Source organism: Nasonia vitripennis, chromosome 1, assembly GCF_009193385.2.
Source record: "Nasonia vitripennis strain AsymCx chromosome 1, Nvit_psr_1.1, whole genome shotgun sequence".
In the NCBI taxonomy this organism is placed as follows: Eukaryota; Metazoa; Arthropoda; class Insecta; order Hymenoptera; family Pteromalidae; genus Nasonia; species Nasonia vitripennis.
The window spans coordinates 5,986,026-6,004,573 of record NC_045757.1 but is presented as its reverse complement, the minus strand read 5'-3'; the positions used below and the strand labels follow the sequence as shown (position 1 = coordinate 6,004,573).

The window sequence follows — 18,548 nt, the reverse complement described above, 5'->3', positions numbered from 1 at the left end:
CAAAAGCGACCGTTTTGGCATTTTTTTATGGGGTAGAACGTTTTTAACAGTTATCAATGCTACCAACCTCAAAAGTATTGCAGTTTACAGTGCTCACTGTGAGCGGTAATTTCAAATATGTCGTGCAAAAGAAAAATTATAATGGGGTAGTAGAAGGTTAAAAAACAAAAGTCGGGTTTTTAATTTCACTTTGCTAGTTTAATGCAAAACATACAGCTATATCGTGGAAACGCATTAATAAATATTACAAAGTCTATCGCTGTCTTATAAACAGCAATAGGTACATACGTAGAGACAATGCGTACGTTTTTTGCCCGCTCGTTTGCTTTTGGCAAGATGCAACTATCATACGTAGTAAACGCAAACAATTGCCTTTTTAACTATCTTATGTATGACCGCCGAGTACCACTGTTTATGTTACAATAATCATGATTGCATTCAATACATCACTGCTTATACGCTATGCATTCTTCCTTTAGCTATGGCGGCTAAGAAAATCTTGTACGAGTAACCTAATTATAGTTTGTCGAAAATTACATTATTACTTTCTACTTAAAAGAAGACAGTAACAAGTTTGCGTTATACATCTGTGATATTCAATTATCGTGACCCACGAATATACCTCCTCGTTTGTTAGTATGAAAAAGATTATTGATCCAAAAAAGAAACTCCAGTTGAGAATCGTTACGCTTTTCTCTCTCGTGTTAATCGTGTTTAGAGTCATGGCGGTGCAGCATCGTTATCATTGAAAAACACAAATGAAAAGCCAAACGCACATTACAACTCTCCGAATCATTGAATAGCAGCCTAGAGAAGGAAAGTTCGTCCCTGTCTTCTTTTAATACTTTGCTTGCCTCGCGAACTGGGACGCAGTCCTCCGGAGGTATTTGAACGATTATTTAAAAAAAAGAACGACTGGCTTCAGTAGGGAAGAGACTGTACTATCATATCGACGAGTCGTGGGCCGTGTCCTATGTATTCTGGGGCAGGAAGGTGGCGCCGCCGCGCTGAGCCGGCGGCTGGTAAATCGGCTGAGCGCTGCGCTGCTGGCCGCGTTTTCTGTAGTTCTTGCCACTACCCCCGGAACCGCCTCCTCGTCGATACTCTGAGGCTGCAAAAAGTTGTGGGTCTCACAATTCTTGCCGTCTACGCGACATTTGTAAAAACGCAGAGCGTTTCTTACCATTCGAATTGTTTTGGTTTTGTTCGAATCGAGGAGGTCGATTACTCGAGCGATGATCCGTTCGCCGATTGTTCTCTTGTCCGAGATTCTGAGTTCGCGGATCCTAAATAAATGGAAAAATATTAGTGATCGTCTTGAATCAAGTTATTATTTTCATCAATAATAGTCAAACTTACGTCCTCGGTAATAGGTATGCAGTCTATTTGGAGAACTTCCTCGTAGTTGTGAAATTCTTTGAATTGTACAACACAAGTCGTCTTTGAAACCGCAGTCACCTCAGCGTTATAATACTGCAAAGATTCAATAAAATTAGATGCCCGGGTCGAGGGATTATAGGTTATTCGAAAATATATTGATCCTGCTTACCATATTGTCCTCCCAATACTTTGCCATGCATCTATCTCCCACTCGCCAAACCCAAGTTCCGCCCAGGGAGTCATCGCTTTTACTATTAATGTTATAGAAGCTATTACTTTTCTGAGTATTCGAGCTAGCAATTCCTTGATAATCTGGAATGTCGTCGTAATAACGATTCGACTGGCTGCCTTTATAACCTCTGTCTACAGTGTTAGATTGGTACAACTGAGGGTCCGTTTCCTGGACACGCCCTTGTCGGAGGTTCGATTCATAGTTCTGACCTCGACTATTGCTCACCACTTTAGTCTGGTACTCTTGCTGATTCTGAAAATCGAAAATAGTTTAATAGGCGGATTTAAGCATTACCATAGCAGCTATTATAAAAATTTTACCGTACCTTAATCTGAAAATCTTGATGATTCGGCTTGAAGGCATTAGCAGAATTGTCTCGGGGCGTCGCAGAATCCTGTCTCGGCTGAGAAAAGGCGCTCGGCATCGAGTTTCTAAACTCGTTTACCTGCGGGAATTTGTTGTACGTGCCGATCGGTTCCTGGGGCTGGTAACTCGAATAATTTTGATTCATATTCTGATTGAAGTTTTGATTCTCTTGATTGCGTTGGAATCTTGGCGGTTTCGTTTTCTGGGAATTCATGCCTCCGTAGTTCCCGTACTGTTGACTGCCCGCAGTGTTATTCGAGTACTTGTTTGATCGATTCTCCTCCAGGTGTCTCGGTGGAACTTGATAGCCGCGATTGCCTCTTTGATTCCTACAAAGTAAGCGGACGCTATTATTAACCGTATCTTGCACAAAAAGTTCAGATTGCATTAACTTTTTCTCACCTTCCACCGCCGCCTCTTCCTAACTGAGAATGCTCGCTGCCTCTGGAATGGTAGCGATCAGAGTGGTTGTCTGGCCTGTTTTTTCCGTAAGAATCCGAAACGTGCACATTGTTTGTCTCGGGAATTTCAGTCTGTGCTGGCAGTTTGTCTTCGAGGAAATCGAAAAGCGATATTTTCCCACTACTTGGCTTACTACTGACTTCTTCGCCTGACTTTTTGTCGCCCCGCTTTCCTTTCGGCTCACGCGGCTCGCGCGCTTCCCTCGTATTGCTAGTAAATAAAATTAATTGTTAAAAAACTGTTGACGAAAATTCAAGTAATATGTTCAACAAGTTACGCACCTATTATTTCTATTATCATTTTTCTGTAAGGACTTGAGGGCGCGGTCGACATTATTGCGATTGACTTTCAAGGCATATTCGGCTTGTTCTATCGAAAATCCTTGATCGACGATCCTTTGAACACTATGATCCAGAAGCTGCTTATTTCCACCGCCAAACACTTTCTTGCTTCCCTGTTTGGCAGCTTCAGCAATGGCATTCTTACGCTGGGCTTCAAATTCTGCATTCTCCTCGGTTGTCTTCTCCTTCTCAGCCAGAGCCTTGAAATTCTTTCCTTGCTCTGTTATTTTGACTATCTTCTTGCCAAACGGAATCCATGATGGCGGCCCACCTTCCTCGACAGGCCTCACTCTACTGTGAGAAGCCAATTTCTGAAACCACACATACCGCTTAGCACACGCAAACCACAAAACAAGCACGTATCATTCAAAACTCTATTCAATGTACCTTATTCAATTCCCACTTTTCCACCAGACTCGTGACTTTGCCTCCCAGAACTTGAACAATATTAAAAGGTTTGAGTAGAATGACTCCATGCGACATAGGTAAAGTACCTCCCCTTATCAATAACTTTGTACCAGGCGGTGTATTTAAACTGAAAAATGCAGGTTATTGTTAACAACAGTACACGGCAAAAGCTTCAATTGTTGTCGCTCTCCAAACTCACCTAATGGAAGAAATATTCTCTATTTCAATGGCTTGATAACTAGTCTTGCCATCCGTCAATGACAGCTTGAGCATCCTAGGAGCTCCCCGAGATTCCTCATTATGTTTTGGAGCAGCAATGTTGCGAACCTTCTGAATTTGCAAAACGATATCGCCACTGGTCAGCTCTCCCTCACCACTGCTTATCTCCTTCAGGTCATGCTGTTGACAAAACAGATCACACGCATGAGAAACTGCAAATTAGCCACAAAGAGCTGTCCATAAAAAGCTTACGTCGGTCGCGCGTTTAATAATCTTCTGCACATCCACAATGCTGCCATAGTCGCTGACCACGTCAAAGCCCTGCTCCGATAAGTACCTGCAGAAGCCCGAATCTCGTGAATGACAGGGATAAAAAGGGAATTTCAAGTGCAAGCTCTCGCGACGTCCAGGATGATTATAAATAGTCTCGCGAGAGGCGCAAACGAAAAGACACGAGAAGGAGGGATACTCACCAGCCGCAGTCGCGGAGCTTCTCCATAATCGCGATGGTCATGATTGCTCGAGATGCTGGACAGTGCGATAGCTACGACTCGAGGCTCTCCTGGTGCGGTCTCAGCCCGGGAAATCCTCCAGCGAGATGTTCATCCGCGTAAACATTAGGTCAGCTGACGGCTGGATTTTGTTGGTTAAGACGATCGGGCTCCGTCGTCGTCGTCGTCGTGATGCTCCACCAGTGCAGATCTAGGGAGCTGATGATATGATACAATGATGACGATGAGTCGCCGCGTGTGCCGATGGTTAACGAGTGGGTGGATAGTAAGTATGGATTTTCGAAGGTGGACTGAACCGCGAGAGAGCTGAGAGAGAGAGAGCCGATGTGCGGGAGAAAAGAGAGAAAGACACTATACGTTCTCGCGGCCATTTTATGAAAGGTGACCGGGGGTCGTGACGCGTTGCGAGTGGGTCAGGATTAGCGTTTTGAGACGACTGGGCGGGAGCGTGTAAAAAAGTCGTAGCTTGTCGTTTTCGCACTTGATTTTCACAGATATACATATGCACTTATATGTATACTTTCATTTCCATAAGTCTGTTGATGGCATAAGGGTGAGACACTGCAAGAAACCGGCGAGTCTGAGCATAACTACCTTGTCATTATTCTATTTTTCACCCTTGACTCCTACTCGTGTACTTAAGCATCATCCTGGTTAGAAAAAGCTAATGCATGCACTTATGTCAAAACGTCCTTGTTAGACCCGCCGTTTGAGCTGATTATGTTATCATTTCAACTGATTATTCTAGTGTATGGAATGAATTTGATCATATGATTCTCTATTACAAATTCCATTACGAGATGACTCATCTATTACGGTTACAATAATGAACGAAAATTTCAATTACTACCATTAAACTTTGGCCTTACAAGGAACGAGAAATTAATATTATTTCACTTAAGTAAGTTATATACATATACATTTCATTATCTAGACAACTCTCTCTCTCTCTCTCTCTCTCTCTTCCAAGATTGGCAATTATAATTTCAATACAGCTATTGGATGCGTATTTGATTAACAATTACATCCATCGCGTGTACGTGTTCGTTTAATTTACACCCGCTTAATCAAAGCATTAAAAAGTTTTGGATGATGTATAACGAAAACACATTGATCGAATCCACACCACAACCCAGCGATCTATATCGTTATCGATTCTAAAGAAACCACTTAAAAACCATGCATTGCGCATAATACGCCCAACGCATCTGAAAAACACAACATAAGTAAGTATATGCAATCCTCTCCCCCCGCACGCGCGCGCGCACATCTCAATTCCATTAAACTCAAAGCCAATAGCCAAAGCAGTAATCCCCCAAAAATCCATCCAATTAACTCCCCACCCCCTCCCGTCACGAAGGTCCTCCGAAAACAATCAAATTAAAAAAAAAATGAAGAACACGGACATAGTCGAAGGAAACATATTATATTCACGGTCGCTGCGCCGCTCGACATAACGTACAAAACACACATGCAGACGAGGAGGAGAAGAGAGAGAGAGAGAGAGAGAGGGAAAGCGGGAACCGCAGCTACAGTGGCTCACCTGCTCGAGCCTCGACAGTCGACAGAGACTCAGTCCGACTCGAGCCACTGTCTCAACGCGAGCAACGCTCGATTTCTCCTCCAAGACATACTCCAAGGCACGCGGATCTTGCAATAAGTAACTCGTTTGACGTTTTCATTGTTTTTCCTTTTTTTTCCTCAGGGCTGTCGTTGATCTCATTCACCATCTTCCGAAAATTCCTTAATCTCAACGCGTATAGTTTTCGCCAGCCGTCCACTCCACCGATTGCATCGAGCACTTTCAATTTTTTTGAAAGCCACACATTCCACATTCATACACGCGTATAGCAGTCGGTTCCTCTCTCTCTCTCTCTCTCTCTCTCTCTCTCTCTCTCTCTCTAACATTGCGCGACTTTTCACGAAACACCGACAGCCCTGAGGAGGAAAAAGCGACTCGGGAGTGAAAAACCGTGAATTGAAGTTGAACGTGACACAAGCTCGTTTCAGATCGAAAAGCCGCCGCCTCGACCTTCCTCTCTCACTCCGACTCTCAAAAGTGAGTATACAGCGTGTACATAAGTAGGTTATATGGCACAGCTCGGCGAGAGAGGCTGTACGATCTTCTGTGTATATATATATATATATATATATAAACTCGCGGTTTTCTCTATCCGACTGCTGCAGCGCGAGACGATGCGAAAACGAAAGTCATAGTGACTTTAATTACGACGACGGTATTATACGCCTCGTGTGTGACGCGCAGTGTATTTTCGTGCGAGAGAGAAAAGGAAAACAATATAAAGTGAAAAAAAAAACGAACGGACACAGAATTGCAGCGCACACGCGACGCTCTCGGTTTCTTCGCGTCTCGCGCGTACATGCTATCGCTTGTATGCGTTTGTGTATAGCTATATATAATACGCGCGCAATTTTAATTTAGCGCGGCGCGTCGTGCCGCGCGTTTGCGAAACGAGAGACGCGGCACAAGTCGAATTACATCAGGAGCTCGGTCGTTGTTTCTCCTTTATGCAAATATGTGCATGTATGGGTTCTCCTTTGCTTTCGTGTGGCCGGATGTGCATGACTTAAAATTCCTTTTGTTATTCGATTTCGGAAAATTACAGAGACGGATCGTTAAAGAGTCGTTTGTGGAGGGAAAAAAGGAGCCGATCACAATCGCGCGCTCGAGGAAAGCGCGATGATGATTCACGACTAGATGCGATGTGTATGTGTGTGTGTGTGTGTGGCTGGAGAAAATTCCTCTCGGGCTGATTGGATTGCGAGACGCGCTGTATTGTCGTGGGAAGGCGAAAAACATTAGATTATACGTGGTGAAAGTTGGTTTATTATTTTTTAATAGAAAAATCGCTAAACACAATGCGGAGATCTTGAAGGTGCGGGCGGTGCACGCATGTGTTACACAGCTGAGTGTAATTAACTTCGGGATGAAATTGAGGCTAATTTAATTAATCGTAAAAAAAAGAAAAAATATATTTCTGTATAAATAGAATAGGACGTGGGTTTTTAATTGATACTCCTTGGTCGCAAACCTAATGGAATTGACTTTGCGAGGACATACATATTTTTAATAATATATCCTAATAACAAGTCCTGTGTATATGTGTAACTCGCAGTCGTACGGTATACAACGCGTATATAAGGACAAACTCGAAGCGCGCAAGCGACGCTAATCGCGATCTTATCGTCGATCCCCCCCCCCCCCCCCCCCCCATACATTTATATACAAGTGACAAAAACCTCTGCCTCGTCGTGTGAATAAAAAAGGAGCCAACGCGCACCTGATCGATACCTATATATACTCACCCTCAGCTCGAAATATAGCGTCCAGAGCGAAAAATACAACAGCCGCACGCAGTGTAGGTGGTATTGACCTCGCGTGTGCCCCCTGCGCGATAATTCTCTTTCCCCTTTGCTTTTTTTCGTCGCTTTTCACCGCGCACGAGCTTCGATGTTACATACCCGACGGTTTTCTCGCGCTTAACGAGCGCGCGCGAGAGATTTCGTCGACGGATAGAGTAACATGCGCGGGGGAGTCAACGGCCGAAAGGGTTGACGAGCGCGACTTTTCCGTTGAGGCTTTTCGGGGAAAATTATTGTAAGAGGGATAAGATCGACGATTTCACGAGGTGAACACACATGCATCTGTGTATGGGAAAAGCGCGAGAGTGACCTCGATGCAGCGAACAACGTACAGCCCTTCTCTGCGCATTATTGCGATTCCTTCGCCCTTTCTCTTCTATACTACGCCGCGGACTTGTGCGCTCTTTCTTCTGGCTCGAGCTGCGGTCGAGTTGTAATACTTATACACAGCGTCGTTGGCGAATGCATCCTGTTGTCGTGCGTGTTGAACCGGTTTTTTCTCCGCAGCAGTTTAGAACTTCGCGATGTTGTCTGAGCGACGGTTTTCGGGGAACCTCTTTCGACCCATACACGCATGCCTTCGGGAGAGTCTTCTTTGTTATACGTGGAGTCGATGCAGCGAGGAAACGTATCATAAGATCGTAAAAATCGATTTTCACTTTCACTCCCGATGCGGAGATGCGCAGCGAACGCGTCCAAGTGCCATAATTGCCGACGCTGCGCAGGTGCTTTATACTTACTAACTCTCCCATATTCACCTTTTCGTGTCCGGTGTATATAGCCCTGCACTCAATACTGCGACCGAACGGCGCTTCGTGCTGCACGCGAGCGTTTCCTCCTTCGCGCGATGTGTCGTGCCCTCACGCATGTGTGTGGGATGTAATGCGTTGGGGAATGCATATTTCGAGCGACTCGAGGGAAGATCGCGGTGAATCGAGCGATTCGCTTCGAGTCGACCTCGTTGTTATGTAAAATTACAAGAGGACCGAATCAGACGAGCGTCACGTCATTATCATCGAGTCGAGGGACCCCCCGTATATATGCGGTACACTGCATAGTAAACAGAGTATATAAGAGTATATAAATCTGCAGCGATGATGCATCGGCCGCCCAGAGTCCCGACTATGAATTCCTCCAGCGTCGCGCACGTCCCATAATAATCGTTTCGCAACTCGGCTATACATAGTCGAACGCTGCATCGTCATCAAATTCTCCGGAATATATATGTAACAGGCATATAGGCGTCGCCGCACGGCCCTGTGTTCTAAAAGCGTCGCACTAGCCTCGGAGATCTTCGCGGGCACCATGATGCTGCTGATGAGAGAGAATGACGCGAGCCCCATTGAGGAGAACAAAAAAATAATCAGCTGAGCGAAGGTCACCGCGCGAGTCTGTGCGAATGTCAACGAGGAAATCGCGTTTCTTCACGCCTGATGCTTTAATTGCGCTCGCTGGCATGCGTGTGATATAATTCTCGGGTATATGCCGTAAGATTGAATTATCTTTTTATTATATATGTATATGAGAAACTTTATTTCGTTCGTATATTATTCGCGGGCGCGCACTTGTTGATCCTGTGATACAATTCATCTTCGTGAATTCTTTATTATTCGGTTCGAGAAACACAAATACGCACACACGTGTGCTGACAGTGGGTCAAGATCGTGTTTTGCTTTTTTTTATCATGTGCGCCACACCGCGTGAGTTTCGTAACTGCGCCTATATGGTACACTCTGCGCGCGGAATTATGAATTATTATCGTCGAAGCAGTTTCGCGAATGTACGAGCTGCGACGTTTTTACTGCCGGATTAACGGATTGAGCAGTGCACTTAGGCTTGATTGGGTGAATTAGGTGACGTCGTTGCCTAATCTGAATCAATAATGCAACGCGGACAGCTGTATAGCGTCGTTTCTGTTTCCGCAACAATAGTAACCTCTGGAGTATAAATACGAAGATACAGTCACGGATCGCTGAGCAGAGCCGCTGCAGAAAAAAAAAGTGAAACGCGCCTACGCATAACCAGTAAAATATAGATCCTTTCAGGCTAATACGAAGCTCGGCCGCATTAGCGCAGATAAGATAAGCCGCCGGCGGTTTAAAAAGTAAAAACAGAGTAAACGAAATTTCCAAAGAGACTAGACGAACTCTGTATAGAGAGACGTACATGCGCACACCAACACAGCAGCAGCTCGGCTGTGTCCTTGACAAGGCCCTAACCCAGTTTTGCAACGCCTCGGCGCACGCAAGGAACAATTTCTGCTCGTTAAAACGTGCCCGGTAGTCACGACGCTTTACACGAATTTAGTCTTGTGCGTTAACCACGTGCTCGACATGCGGAACGAGTCTTTAACTTTTATATTTTTTGTTTTTGCTCGACACGAGTCTGTAAGTGAAATTGCAGGAGTGATGTGACGTAAACAGCCCGAGTTTTGTTGTTGTTTGATTCAGAAAATAAAGGGAAGTGCTCGTAATGACTCACGGATGCAAATTATCATCCTCGCGATCTTAGTAATTCCTGTCGAATTTTTAAAAATCCCAGCGTTCGAAGGAAAATCACGCTCATCACACGGCTCGTTTCAGGGAATAGTAGTAAATTACTCGAAAAATGGAGAAGAAAAACAATATATCACAGAAGCCGAGGAGTACCGGAAATACTCGCTCGTTCACACGTAGCAAAGTGGCATTAGACAATGAGGTAAACAAGAGCAATGGCGAGTCGTGGTCACGACGATAAAAATCGCGTTACGTCACTGCACTACCATACACCGCGGCGCACTTTCCGGATCCTTGGCCATGTTTACCGGCGGCGGTGCGACGATTTGCGCGTAATACCTGATGCATACGACAGCTGATGAATCAGCTACTCCTCGTAATGTGACGCTTCGCGCGACGATACGTGCACGATGGCTATGTGGGCGTTGGCGAACGTGCGATCTTGAAATATATAAAGTTATGCACTTATTGCCGATTTTTTCTCTCACTTTCAGGAATCGGTGGCAAGATGGGCTACGACACGGAGATGGACGGCTGCGGTCGCTGCATGAAGTACACGCTGTTCGTCGTGAATTTCATCATTTTCGTAAGTGTCGTTATCCAAGGCCTCTCGGTTTACCGAGTCACGGCTGCATAGAAAATCGTCATCGCTATTCTCTTGCAGATCGGGGGACTGACCATCACGGGCCTGTCGATCTGGGCGCTGGTGCAGAAGGTCAACTACGTGAGCGAGCTGACCGGTAACAACCTGCTGACCGGTACCGTCTACATCCTCCTCGTCAGCGGTATCATCGTCACGGTCATATCGTTCCTCGGCTGCATAGGAGCCGCCCGCGAGATCAAGTGCATGCTCTTCATGTACTTCATCATCATCCTGCTGCTGTTCTTCATCATCCTGATCGGCGGCGTCCTGGGCTACGTCTTCCGCGAGAAGTTCATCACTACACTCCAGCAGCAGATGCAGAACTCCATGAGTCTCTACAGACAGAAGAAAGAGATCACCGAGGCGTGGGACTACGTGCAGGGACAGCTGAAGTGCTGCGGTGTCAGGAGCTGGCGCGACTGGAGCAGGTACCTCAACGAGGTTCCACTGAGTTGCTGCAAGTCCTACACTCCAGACGGACAGGTGACGTACTCCTTTTAACATAATTTTTCACTTGTCCTCTACTTGTTGCTCACAGTTATATCGTTTCAGCCGGTGGTCTGCAATCGCTACGCCGATTCCATCAACGAGCACAACGCATACCCCTGGGGTTGCGTCGATGCAACCAAGGACTTCATGCAGAAGCACGCGGCGGCTCTTGGCGGAGCTGGTATCACCCTTGCCATCCTGATGGTGAGCATTTTGATAATTTGTAGAAAAATCGGCAAGAGATCGGTATCACTAAAACGATTTGTTTTCTCATTGTTTCAGCTGATCGGTATGATATTCTCTTGCGCGCTGTTCAAGATGATACACTGAGGCGCAAAGAAGCCGTCGTAAGTCCATTGATAACCGAAATCGATCGTCGGATGCTCATTGCGATGTCACGTACAGTGAATTCAAGCGATCAATATCCGTCCAGGAATATAGTAGCAGACTTTTGCCATGGCAAATGTACGAGCTGCGCGTTTTTACCTATCCAGATCTGAATAAGCGAGTTTCGACGATTGATATATGAAATGTAATTTTTCTAAGACTATACGGTATATATTATTATCACATATGTGTACGCGTCGTTCGATTTTCCAATTTTTCTATATATACATTCTATGTACCGATGTATTCAATGTACTTTTGTATCGATTGGAGTGAATCGTGTTTCCGTGTAAATGGCGCTTCGAAAACGTACATGTAATCCCGCAACGTGCGTGCGACACCGCGTGTTTAATTTATTATCGTATTTTATATATATATATATACACACATATATAATAGCTAGACGTAATTTAAGTAAATCGCGAAACTGCCTTTATCGACGCGAGTATGCCTCGAATTAGACATGTATACTAAATTTATATTTTCGTATTCTTTGTAAGAAAATATATAGACATTGCAAAAAATTGTGTGTATGTGCGTCGATATACGAAAGGCGTTTCTTACACGTTGTGCTTGGAGAACATTTTACCGACATGATATTAGTGGAATCTTTCGACTCTCGGGCCAAGCCCAGTAGTTACATTATATGTGTACTCGTGCGAAGAAAAAAAACGATGGTTACCATTACGTTATTAAGCCATTTCTATGCCAAAAGCAACTGGAACGCTTTTTTATAGCGCAGACTTCCGAAACTTTTAATTTACACACTTTATACACTTGGCATTTTAATCGTAAAATAATAGGTTTACTTTTTTGCAGATAGTAGGCTAGTTTACGATTATTTTTAATTATACCTCTAAAGCGTTCAAAGTACAAATTTTGTTTTATATGCCGTATAAGTACTATGGCTTTTTTTGAAAAAGAAAGTTGTGCGGGCTTGATAATCAGTGCTGAATTTTAAGCTGTATCATCGATGGAATCTCAAATTTTATAAATTTTCTCGATGTTTGTAACTTTTATACGTCCTTGTTGTATTTTCGCATGGAAAAAATTCTACGATGAAAATCGATAAATTCTTATAGGATATATGATATTCTAGCATGTAATCTTGTGTGTGGCACCGAATTGTAATTTTGCTTTTTTATCAAGTCGAAGTACCTCAAAAACATCATATGTTTTGTCTAATTTTCAAGATGATAAATGATAGTCTCGCAGAATTATGATTTGTATTATTTGATTTAGTTTAACACGTTTAAGTTAAGATTTGTAAATATGTTTGCACTATCATTGATGGCGTTTATTTAACTTTCATGTATTACGCTTGTCAACGTCAGAAAAATTACTGCAATAATAAAAAACACTCCGACAGGATTTTGTTATATTGTTTTTCTTTGCCATTTGATGCGATTCAGGCATTGACTATGGACATCAGACTTTTCTCAGAGAAACTGCAGGCGTAGAAACAGAGCGCATCGATATTTTCCTACCCGGTTTTCGCGATAACGCGCCAAGCCGAGCGATCTTTTTTAATTTTCCTAATGCGCCCTCGCGAGCATAGCGCGGCTTGTTACGAGCTTCTCCTTGCATGAGAAATCTCCTTCTAGCGATCGATCCGCGTTATGCTTCGTAAATTTCACTCTGTTGTAATTAAAAGCTTGGCTCGCGAGTATATTTCATTATGCTTTGACTTTGCGTGCGTTAACCCTTTAGGTCGACGAAAACTTGTTCTGGAGGATTTTCGGTCGCCAAGGCAATCTCAAGCAAATTTCAAAAAGTCTCTACCTATATAGCAAAACCTCCTCATTTTCATTTTCGCGCGTAGCCTTATCAAAATGCCATCAAACCGCGAGCGCAAAATAGCCTCCCTCTCTTTGGCAAAATAAACGAGTAAAAAGCTCGTCTCCCATTTGTCGTTCTGCCATTTCCTTTGTTCATCGCGCGCGCTTATTCAACTCGAGCTTCTTCTCTCTCTTCTCTTTCCTCTCTTTCTCTCTCTCTCTCTCTCTCTCTCTCTCTCTGATATTCGCGGCTCGTAAAACGCCCAGGAAATTCCTTAGGCTCGTCCGCGGAATGAGCGGCTGCAACGGCGGGGCGAAGAGGCAAAACGAGAAGAAAAGAGGAGTACATAAGTTGCGCTGTGGGATTCCGCGGGAAGGAGCATATCGATGCATCGGCCGCGAGCTCACGCGCTCACGTATGCGCTGAACGAGAAACGATCATCGCCTCTGCTTGATGCCTCGCTTCTTTTTTTTTCACATTCTCGCGAGGATAGATACGCCGGGGAGAGGATGTTGCCGATTATCCTCGTGCGGGATTTTAATTTTTTTCGACGATAAAAAGGCTGATCTCGTACGTGGAAGGTGCTTCTTTCTTTTTCAAACTAGTATACGAAATCGACTCCCTGTTCGGAGGCGAGCGGCGACACGACTACGCGCGATCGGTTGCCTAGTGCCAGGCGTGTGTAATAATAAGTACACAAGTGTAACGCGCGCTGAAAAATCGTTTCTTTAAATACTCACTGCTCGAGCAAATAACCGATACAGTTACACTCACAGCTGCTGCGGCGCGCGTTCATTAATTTCCCATAAAATTAGCGCTGCATCTGGAGCAGAGCGACCTGGCGGTGTTGTTGCACTTCATCTCGAAAACTCGCACAGTGTCTGTGTGCATAGTACACGCGCTACATACATACGTACATTTTTATTCCATCTTTATATAGAAGCACACAGTGTACGCGATTATGACTGCGGGACGCCTCATTTATTATTCGCGGCCTTCCATACGCGCGCGCGCGCGCGCCGACAGATGAGATTCGCGGCTCGCTGCGCTTGCACGAGCGCCTGCTGCATTATTATGAGCGCGTATAGGTGCCTGGAAGACCAACTGGCCGTGCGGAGTGAATATTTTAATCGAGCGCGAGTCTGGATGATCTTTTTGTGAAGGAGTATACGCGTAGAGCGAAATTTTAATTTTAGGTTTGGACGGCCCTACCTAGTCAGGTATATCGAAAACCTGGCCAATTTTGAAAGTCGACGAGCGAATCCAGAATTTTTTTTGCATAACGTCGTTGATGCTGAATTTACTATACGCAGGAAGAAATTTTGTTATTCTTGCGCAACAGTGTCAAATAAAAGCTTCGGCTTCTCGATCGCGTGCCTGAGTCGTGAAACGGGAAGCGCCAGAATCGTCGAATGTGGAATTTGTTGTGTTTGTTATTATGCAAATACTGGTGTTTCGTTTTAATTTTAAAGAGCTAAAAAGTATTAACGAGCCACGACGATTAACTTTGGTGCTTCGGTTGGCTTGTAGTATTACACGAAAATTGCGATAATTTAAAGCCCCGCTGAAAAAACTGTCTCTGGGCGAACAAAGCAATCGAAACTTAATGGGATTATATAAAAGAATCGGTCGCTCGAAAAGTAGCTCCAGTTCGCGAAGGAGTCTCGTGCTATCGCTGGTTCTCCATGTGTCCGGTGACGATGTGGCGAATCAGTATTTTGTAAGATTATAGCTTGAATTCAATGTTTTATTAATAATCTCTTGCAAAATTTGAGTGACTCGATAATTGATCATTTGTTTAGCCTTTGCTTGCTTTTGGATGCCACAGCGGACAGTCCGATTACATCGGAGTTTCGCATTAAAGTGTGCGAAACACTTCGCTGCAAATTAGCAGGTACGTGCGAAACGAGCCTCTACGACAAAATCGATAATAACGCAATTTCGCGGCGATGGTTTACAGCGGATTTCATCAAATCTGCGATGAACGACAGTGTGAAGCCCTGCAATGACTTTTACAGCTATGCTTGTGGCTCCTGGGCGGCAAATCATCCGGTACAAAAAGGCGAAGATGTTTCGAGCATTGATGCGATAATCGAACGCCACATCAACCACTTGGTCATAGGTAAACATGATCTTTGTGTATAACACACATCTAAATTCGAGCAAAAAATAATTTTTTTTTTCAGACATATTGGAGGAAGGAGAAAACAACAACGACAGTGCGGCTCTGAAGTATGAAAAAAAATTTCACAAATCGTGCTTGGATACAGGTACACTATTATTACGGCTGTTACGCGCAGTGCATTCATGAAAAAGGCTCATCATTGTATTATAACTCTAATATTCTATTTCGCGATAAATAATAATACGACCACATAACAGATAAAATCGAGGAAATTGGCATCCAGCCATTAGAGGAAACGGTCAATTACTTTGGTGGTTGGCCAATCACGATGAATAGCAGCGATTGGAATGACGAAAATCACGATTGGCAAAGCATTCACGAGGTTTATTCGGCTATGCAGGGTTTATCGTCGATCTTTGATATCTTCGTCCATTACGATCACAGGAACCAAAGTAAATGGGCCATAGAAGTGAGTGATTAATATTTGATTCGAGAAATCATATACTCTATTGGAACTATTTTTTTGAATGAATCTTTTATTCCAGTTGAATAAGCCGCACAGAACGATGTACGATATTTTGTTGAAAAAAATTGACGAGGCTACTGCCACAGAAAAATACGCGGAGTTTATGAAAAATGTCGTGAATGCATTTCTCAAATCTTCTAATAAGACCCTATCCGACGATGATATTTCGAGAGATGTCGAGGATATCGTGAATTTCGAAAAAAGCCTACGTTCGGTACGAGCAATTATTCATCATGCATACTTTTTGCGAGTTTAAAACCAACCTTTTGCAGTTAAAGGTGTCAGACAACGAAACCTCAGATATGGAGCCGCCGCGCACGTACATGACGATCGATGATTTGCAGAGTTTTTACAACGAGGAAAACCCGACGAAGCCGACTTCTAAAATAAATTGGCTTCAAACCATCAGGGCGTTGTTCAGAAACGTGAACAAATCGGAAAATATCGAAATCGGCGAATTAGAAGAGATGGGTATCGGTGACAAGTATTTCCTGCACGGGCTATTACATTTGCTCGAGAAGACGCCCAACAGGGTGATAGGTGACGTAATACGTTTTAAATCATTCCACGCTAAGAACAATTATGCAAAGTAATCTCTGTTTTTTCACTCAGTCAACTACGTTCACTGGAAATTCGTTTCGACCTCGATTAAGTTCACGAACAAGGAAATGCGCGACCTGTACTGGCAATTCATAAACATCGGCGAAGATTCCGAAGTGGTTCAAAAAAGGTTCAAAATCCCGATGTACACGTGTTCATTACAAATATTCAAATTCCCAATTTCGTTACAGTCGACGAGAAACATGTCGGGCCGACATGAGAATCGGCACAGGCTTGAAGTACGAATTTCTCAGGAGGCACATTTCACCCGAGGATAAAGAAATAGTAAATGCACTTCACGCGTGATTTTTCATCCTTAAGTAAACAGTGTACGATAAAACTGAATAAAAAATTTCTCCCTCATTCATTCAGGCGCTCGAAATGTCGAGCGAAGTGCGCAGCGAAATGCTCGACGAGATCGAACTTTCGACTTGGTTGGACTACGACACGAAGCAAGAAACTATGATAAAATTGCACGATTTGAAGACGCGCGTCGCCGGGGCCGGGGGGGAATGGACTGAGCACGTTTACGAGGATGTACGTATACAGTTCGTTTACGATCATTGATACGCTTTCAAAATACAATGTGTTATTTTTTCAGCTGACCATCGGAAACAACTATTTCGAAAACGTGCAAAACGTTCGAAAATTCTATACGACTCGTATGTTGAAGCGGCTTAGAGAATCTCGAGATCCGCGAAAATTGTAAGTTTGCGACTTTGAGAGCAATGGAATTGGATATTGAAATTTGATTGATTTCAGCCCATTGGTCCATCCACTACGTGTCAGACCTGCTTATGATAAGAGGCACAGACGTGTCGGTACGTACGCGTTTATTATAGTTTTGTTTTCAAAAAGTGTTCCAAACGACAGGTCAATGTTATTTGTTTGTTTCACAGTTTTGTCGGCAGCTCAACTGTTTTCACCTCTGTTCCACTCGTCACTCCCACTGTAAGCGAAACTTGCTCTTCCAAAACACTATCATTCCGAGGTTAGGATATGCACACTTACGCGATTATTTTACCAGACCCGTGAATTACGGATACCTCGCGCCAACGATCGGCAATCTGATGGCTCGGGCGATGGAGAAAGAAGGTCTGTATTCAATAAGCTCGACAAAATGAGATGACATATGCATCAACTCTGTTTCCAGTCGATACGAACGCGTACGTGACGCCCTGGTCAAGCTACTTCGGAGAGAACTACAAGAGCTACGAAACCAAGACCGAGTGCTTGATCAAACAGTACAACAATTACTCGGTACAACTTGTTCTATTGGGAATATTTTGTGCACTAAATTAAAGAAATTCTGTTTATTTGCAGGTGGGACCAGCTACGATCGACGAAAATATATACGACGCTATCGCTATCAAAGTAGCTTTCAACGCGTTCCGCAACAGCTTCATCGGCGAGAATACGGCCATGCAACTTCCAGGCTTGGAACATTTGAGCGAATATCAGCTCTTCTTCGTCTCGTATGCAGTGGTACGCTATCACTAGACACTTGTACGACACCTAATCGTCACACGTATACAAATTTTTAATTTTCTGGTTGATAAAATCTCAGGGAAAATGCCAGGCAGTCACGACGAAGTACCTGGCCGAGCACGACCCAGCTTATTTCACACCGAACGAGTACCGGGTCATCGGGTCAATATCGAATTCCGAGCTCTTCACCAATGCCTTCTTTTGCTTTTTTAAAAATCCAGAGAATTCCGCACCCAAGTGTACCCTCTAAATAAATCGAATCTGATTCTCCTTCAAATATACATTACCAACCGTTACGTGAAAAAAATTACGAATGTACATTATTTTCACGAGCATTGTAACCTGAATAATAAAAAAATTCCCAGCAGTTCGCCGAGCGAAAGAAGAACTCGCGGGCGTAGGTGAAACGCGAGCGGCCGGCGCAGCGACTTCTCGCAAGTGGCGTTCTATCGATTGCGTCTCGTGTTTGCGAGCGAGTCTTTGTGATGTGTCGCAGGAAGAGAGTATACGGGGAGGAAAACGCACGTGACGCGGGGCTATTATTCTTCTTCGTCGAAAGCTGAAGGCGCTTTTAGAGCGGGTAATCGTTGCAGAAAAAAAAAACGTATCCGGAAAGTTTTGTGCAAAGCCAGTTTGAAATTTATTTACATTGTCTCGTTCATGCCGCTCTCATAATACACAGATAGATATTCGAGTCGGCTACTGCGGATGA

The 18,548-nt window shown here is 44.0% G+C and overlaps 3 protein-coding genes across 7 annotated transcripts; 2 read left to right on the top strand and 1 right to left on the bottom strand.

The window, feature by feature from the left end:
- Positions 1–176: 176 nt before the first annotated feature.
- On the bottom strand, positions 177–5,052 carry LOC100121403 (tudor domain-containing protein 3). Its single transcript, XM_001604965.6, has 11 exons — positions 3,882–5,052; positions 3,661–3,745; positions 3,389–3,588; positions 3,169–3,316; positions 2,722–3,092; positions 2,381–2,650; positions 1,938–2,307; positions 1,550–1,864; positions 1,360–1,473; positions 1,184–1,286; positions 177–1,111 (listed from the first exon to the last, which is right to left on the bottom strand). The coding sequence occupies exons 1-11, from the start codon at positions 3,920–3,922 to the stop codon at positions 972–974; spliced, it is 2,157 nt and encodes a 718-aa protein (XP_001605015.1). The 5' UTR covers positions 3,923–5,052; the 3' UTR covers positions 177–971.
- Positions 5,053–5,410: 358 nt separating this feature from the next.
- On the top strand, positions 5,411–12,689 carry LOC100121421 (CD151 antigen). 5 transcript variants are annotated; one of them, XM_031922364.2, is made up of 6 exons: positions 5,411–5,580; positions 5,931–5,979; positions 10,294–10,385; positions 10,464–10,925; positions 10,995–11,135; positions 11,214–12,689. In XM_031922364.2, the coding sequence occupies exons 3-6, from the start codon at positions 10,308–10,310 to the stop codon at positions 11,259–11,261; spliced, it is 729 nt and encodes a 242-aa protein (XP_031778224.1). In that variant the 5' UTR covers positions 5,411–5,580; positions 5,931–5,979; positions 10,294–10,307; the 3' UTR covers positions 11,262–12,689. The 5 variants fall into 5 exon arrangements, with proteins under 5 accessions (XP_031778224.1, XP_031778225.1, XP_031778226.1 ...); XM_031922365.1 differs by having other exon boundaries at positions 5,448–5,580; positions 5,921–5,979; XM_031922366.1 differs by having other exon boundaries at positions 5,481–5,580; positions 5,905–5,979.
- Positions 12,690–14,493: 1,804 nt separating this feature from the next.
- LOC100121441 (endothelin-converting enzyme 1) lies at positions 14,494–18,143 on the top strand. Its single transcript, XM_008215847.4, has 17 exons — positions 14,494–14,817; positions 14,900–14,991; positions 15,058–15,219; positions 15,284–15,367; positions 15,480–15,691; positions 15,768–15,962; positions 16,021–16,288; positions 16,361–16,478; positions 16,540–16,633; positions 16,721–16,885; positions 16,950–17,053; positions 17,111–17,169; positions 17,248–17,299; positions 17,376–17,443; positions 17,502–17,608; positions 17,672–17,833; positions 17,916–18,143. The coding sequence occupies exons 1-17, from the start codon at positions 14,783–14,785 to the stop codon at positions 18,084–18,086; spliced, it is 2,148 nt and encodes a 715-aa protein (XP_008214069.1). The 5' UTR covers positions 14,494–14,782; the 3' UTR covers positions 18,087–18,143.
- The last annotated feature ends 405 nt before the right edge of the window (positions 18,144–18,548 follow it).

What these genes read in the sequence shown, in the direction of transcription:
- LOC100121403 (XM_001604965.6), bottom strand. Translation starts at nt 3,922, where the DNA reads ATGACCATCGCGATTATGGAGAAGCTCCGCGACTGCGGCTG. An exon ending in GAGAATATTTCTTCCATTAG is followed by an intron (nt 3,317 to 3,388) that starts GTGAGTTTGGAG and finishes TGCATTTTTCAG; the next exon opens with TTTAAATACACCGCCTGGTA. An exon ending in AATGATAATAGAAATAATAG is followed by an intron (nt 2,651 to 2,721) that starts GTGCGTAACTTG and finishes TTTATTTACTAG; the next exon opens with CAATACGAGGGAAGCGCGCG.
- LOC100121421 (XM_031922364.2), top strand. Translation starts at nt 10,308, where the DNA reads ATGGGCTACGACACGGAGATGGACGGCTGCGGTCGCTGCATGAAGTAC. An exon ending in TCGTGAATTTCATCATTTTC is followed by an intron (nt 10,386 to 10,463) that starts GTAAGTGTCGTT and finishes ATTCTCTTGCAG; the next exon opens with ATCGGGGGACTGACCATCAC. An exon ending in CCTACACTCCAGACGGACAG is followed by an intron (nt 10,926 to 10,994) that starts GTGACGTACTCC and finishes ATATCGTTTCAG; the next exon opens with CCGGTGGTCTGCAATCGCTA.
- LOC100121441 (XM_008215847.4), top strand. Translation starts at nt 14,783, where the DNA reads ATGTGTCCGGTGACGATGTGGCGAATCAGTATTTT. An exon ending in GACGCCCAACAGGGTGATAG is followed by an intron (nt 16,289 to 16,360) that starts GTGACGTAATAC and finishes TTTTTCACTCAG; the next exon opens with TCAACTACGTTCACTGGAAA. An exon ending in TCCGAAGTGGTTCAAAAAAG is followed by an intron (nt 16,479 to 16,539) that starts GTTCAAAATCCC and finishes ATTTCGTTACAG; the next exon opens with TCGACGAGAAACATGTCGGG.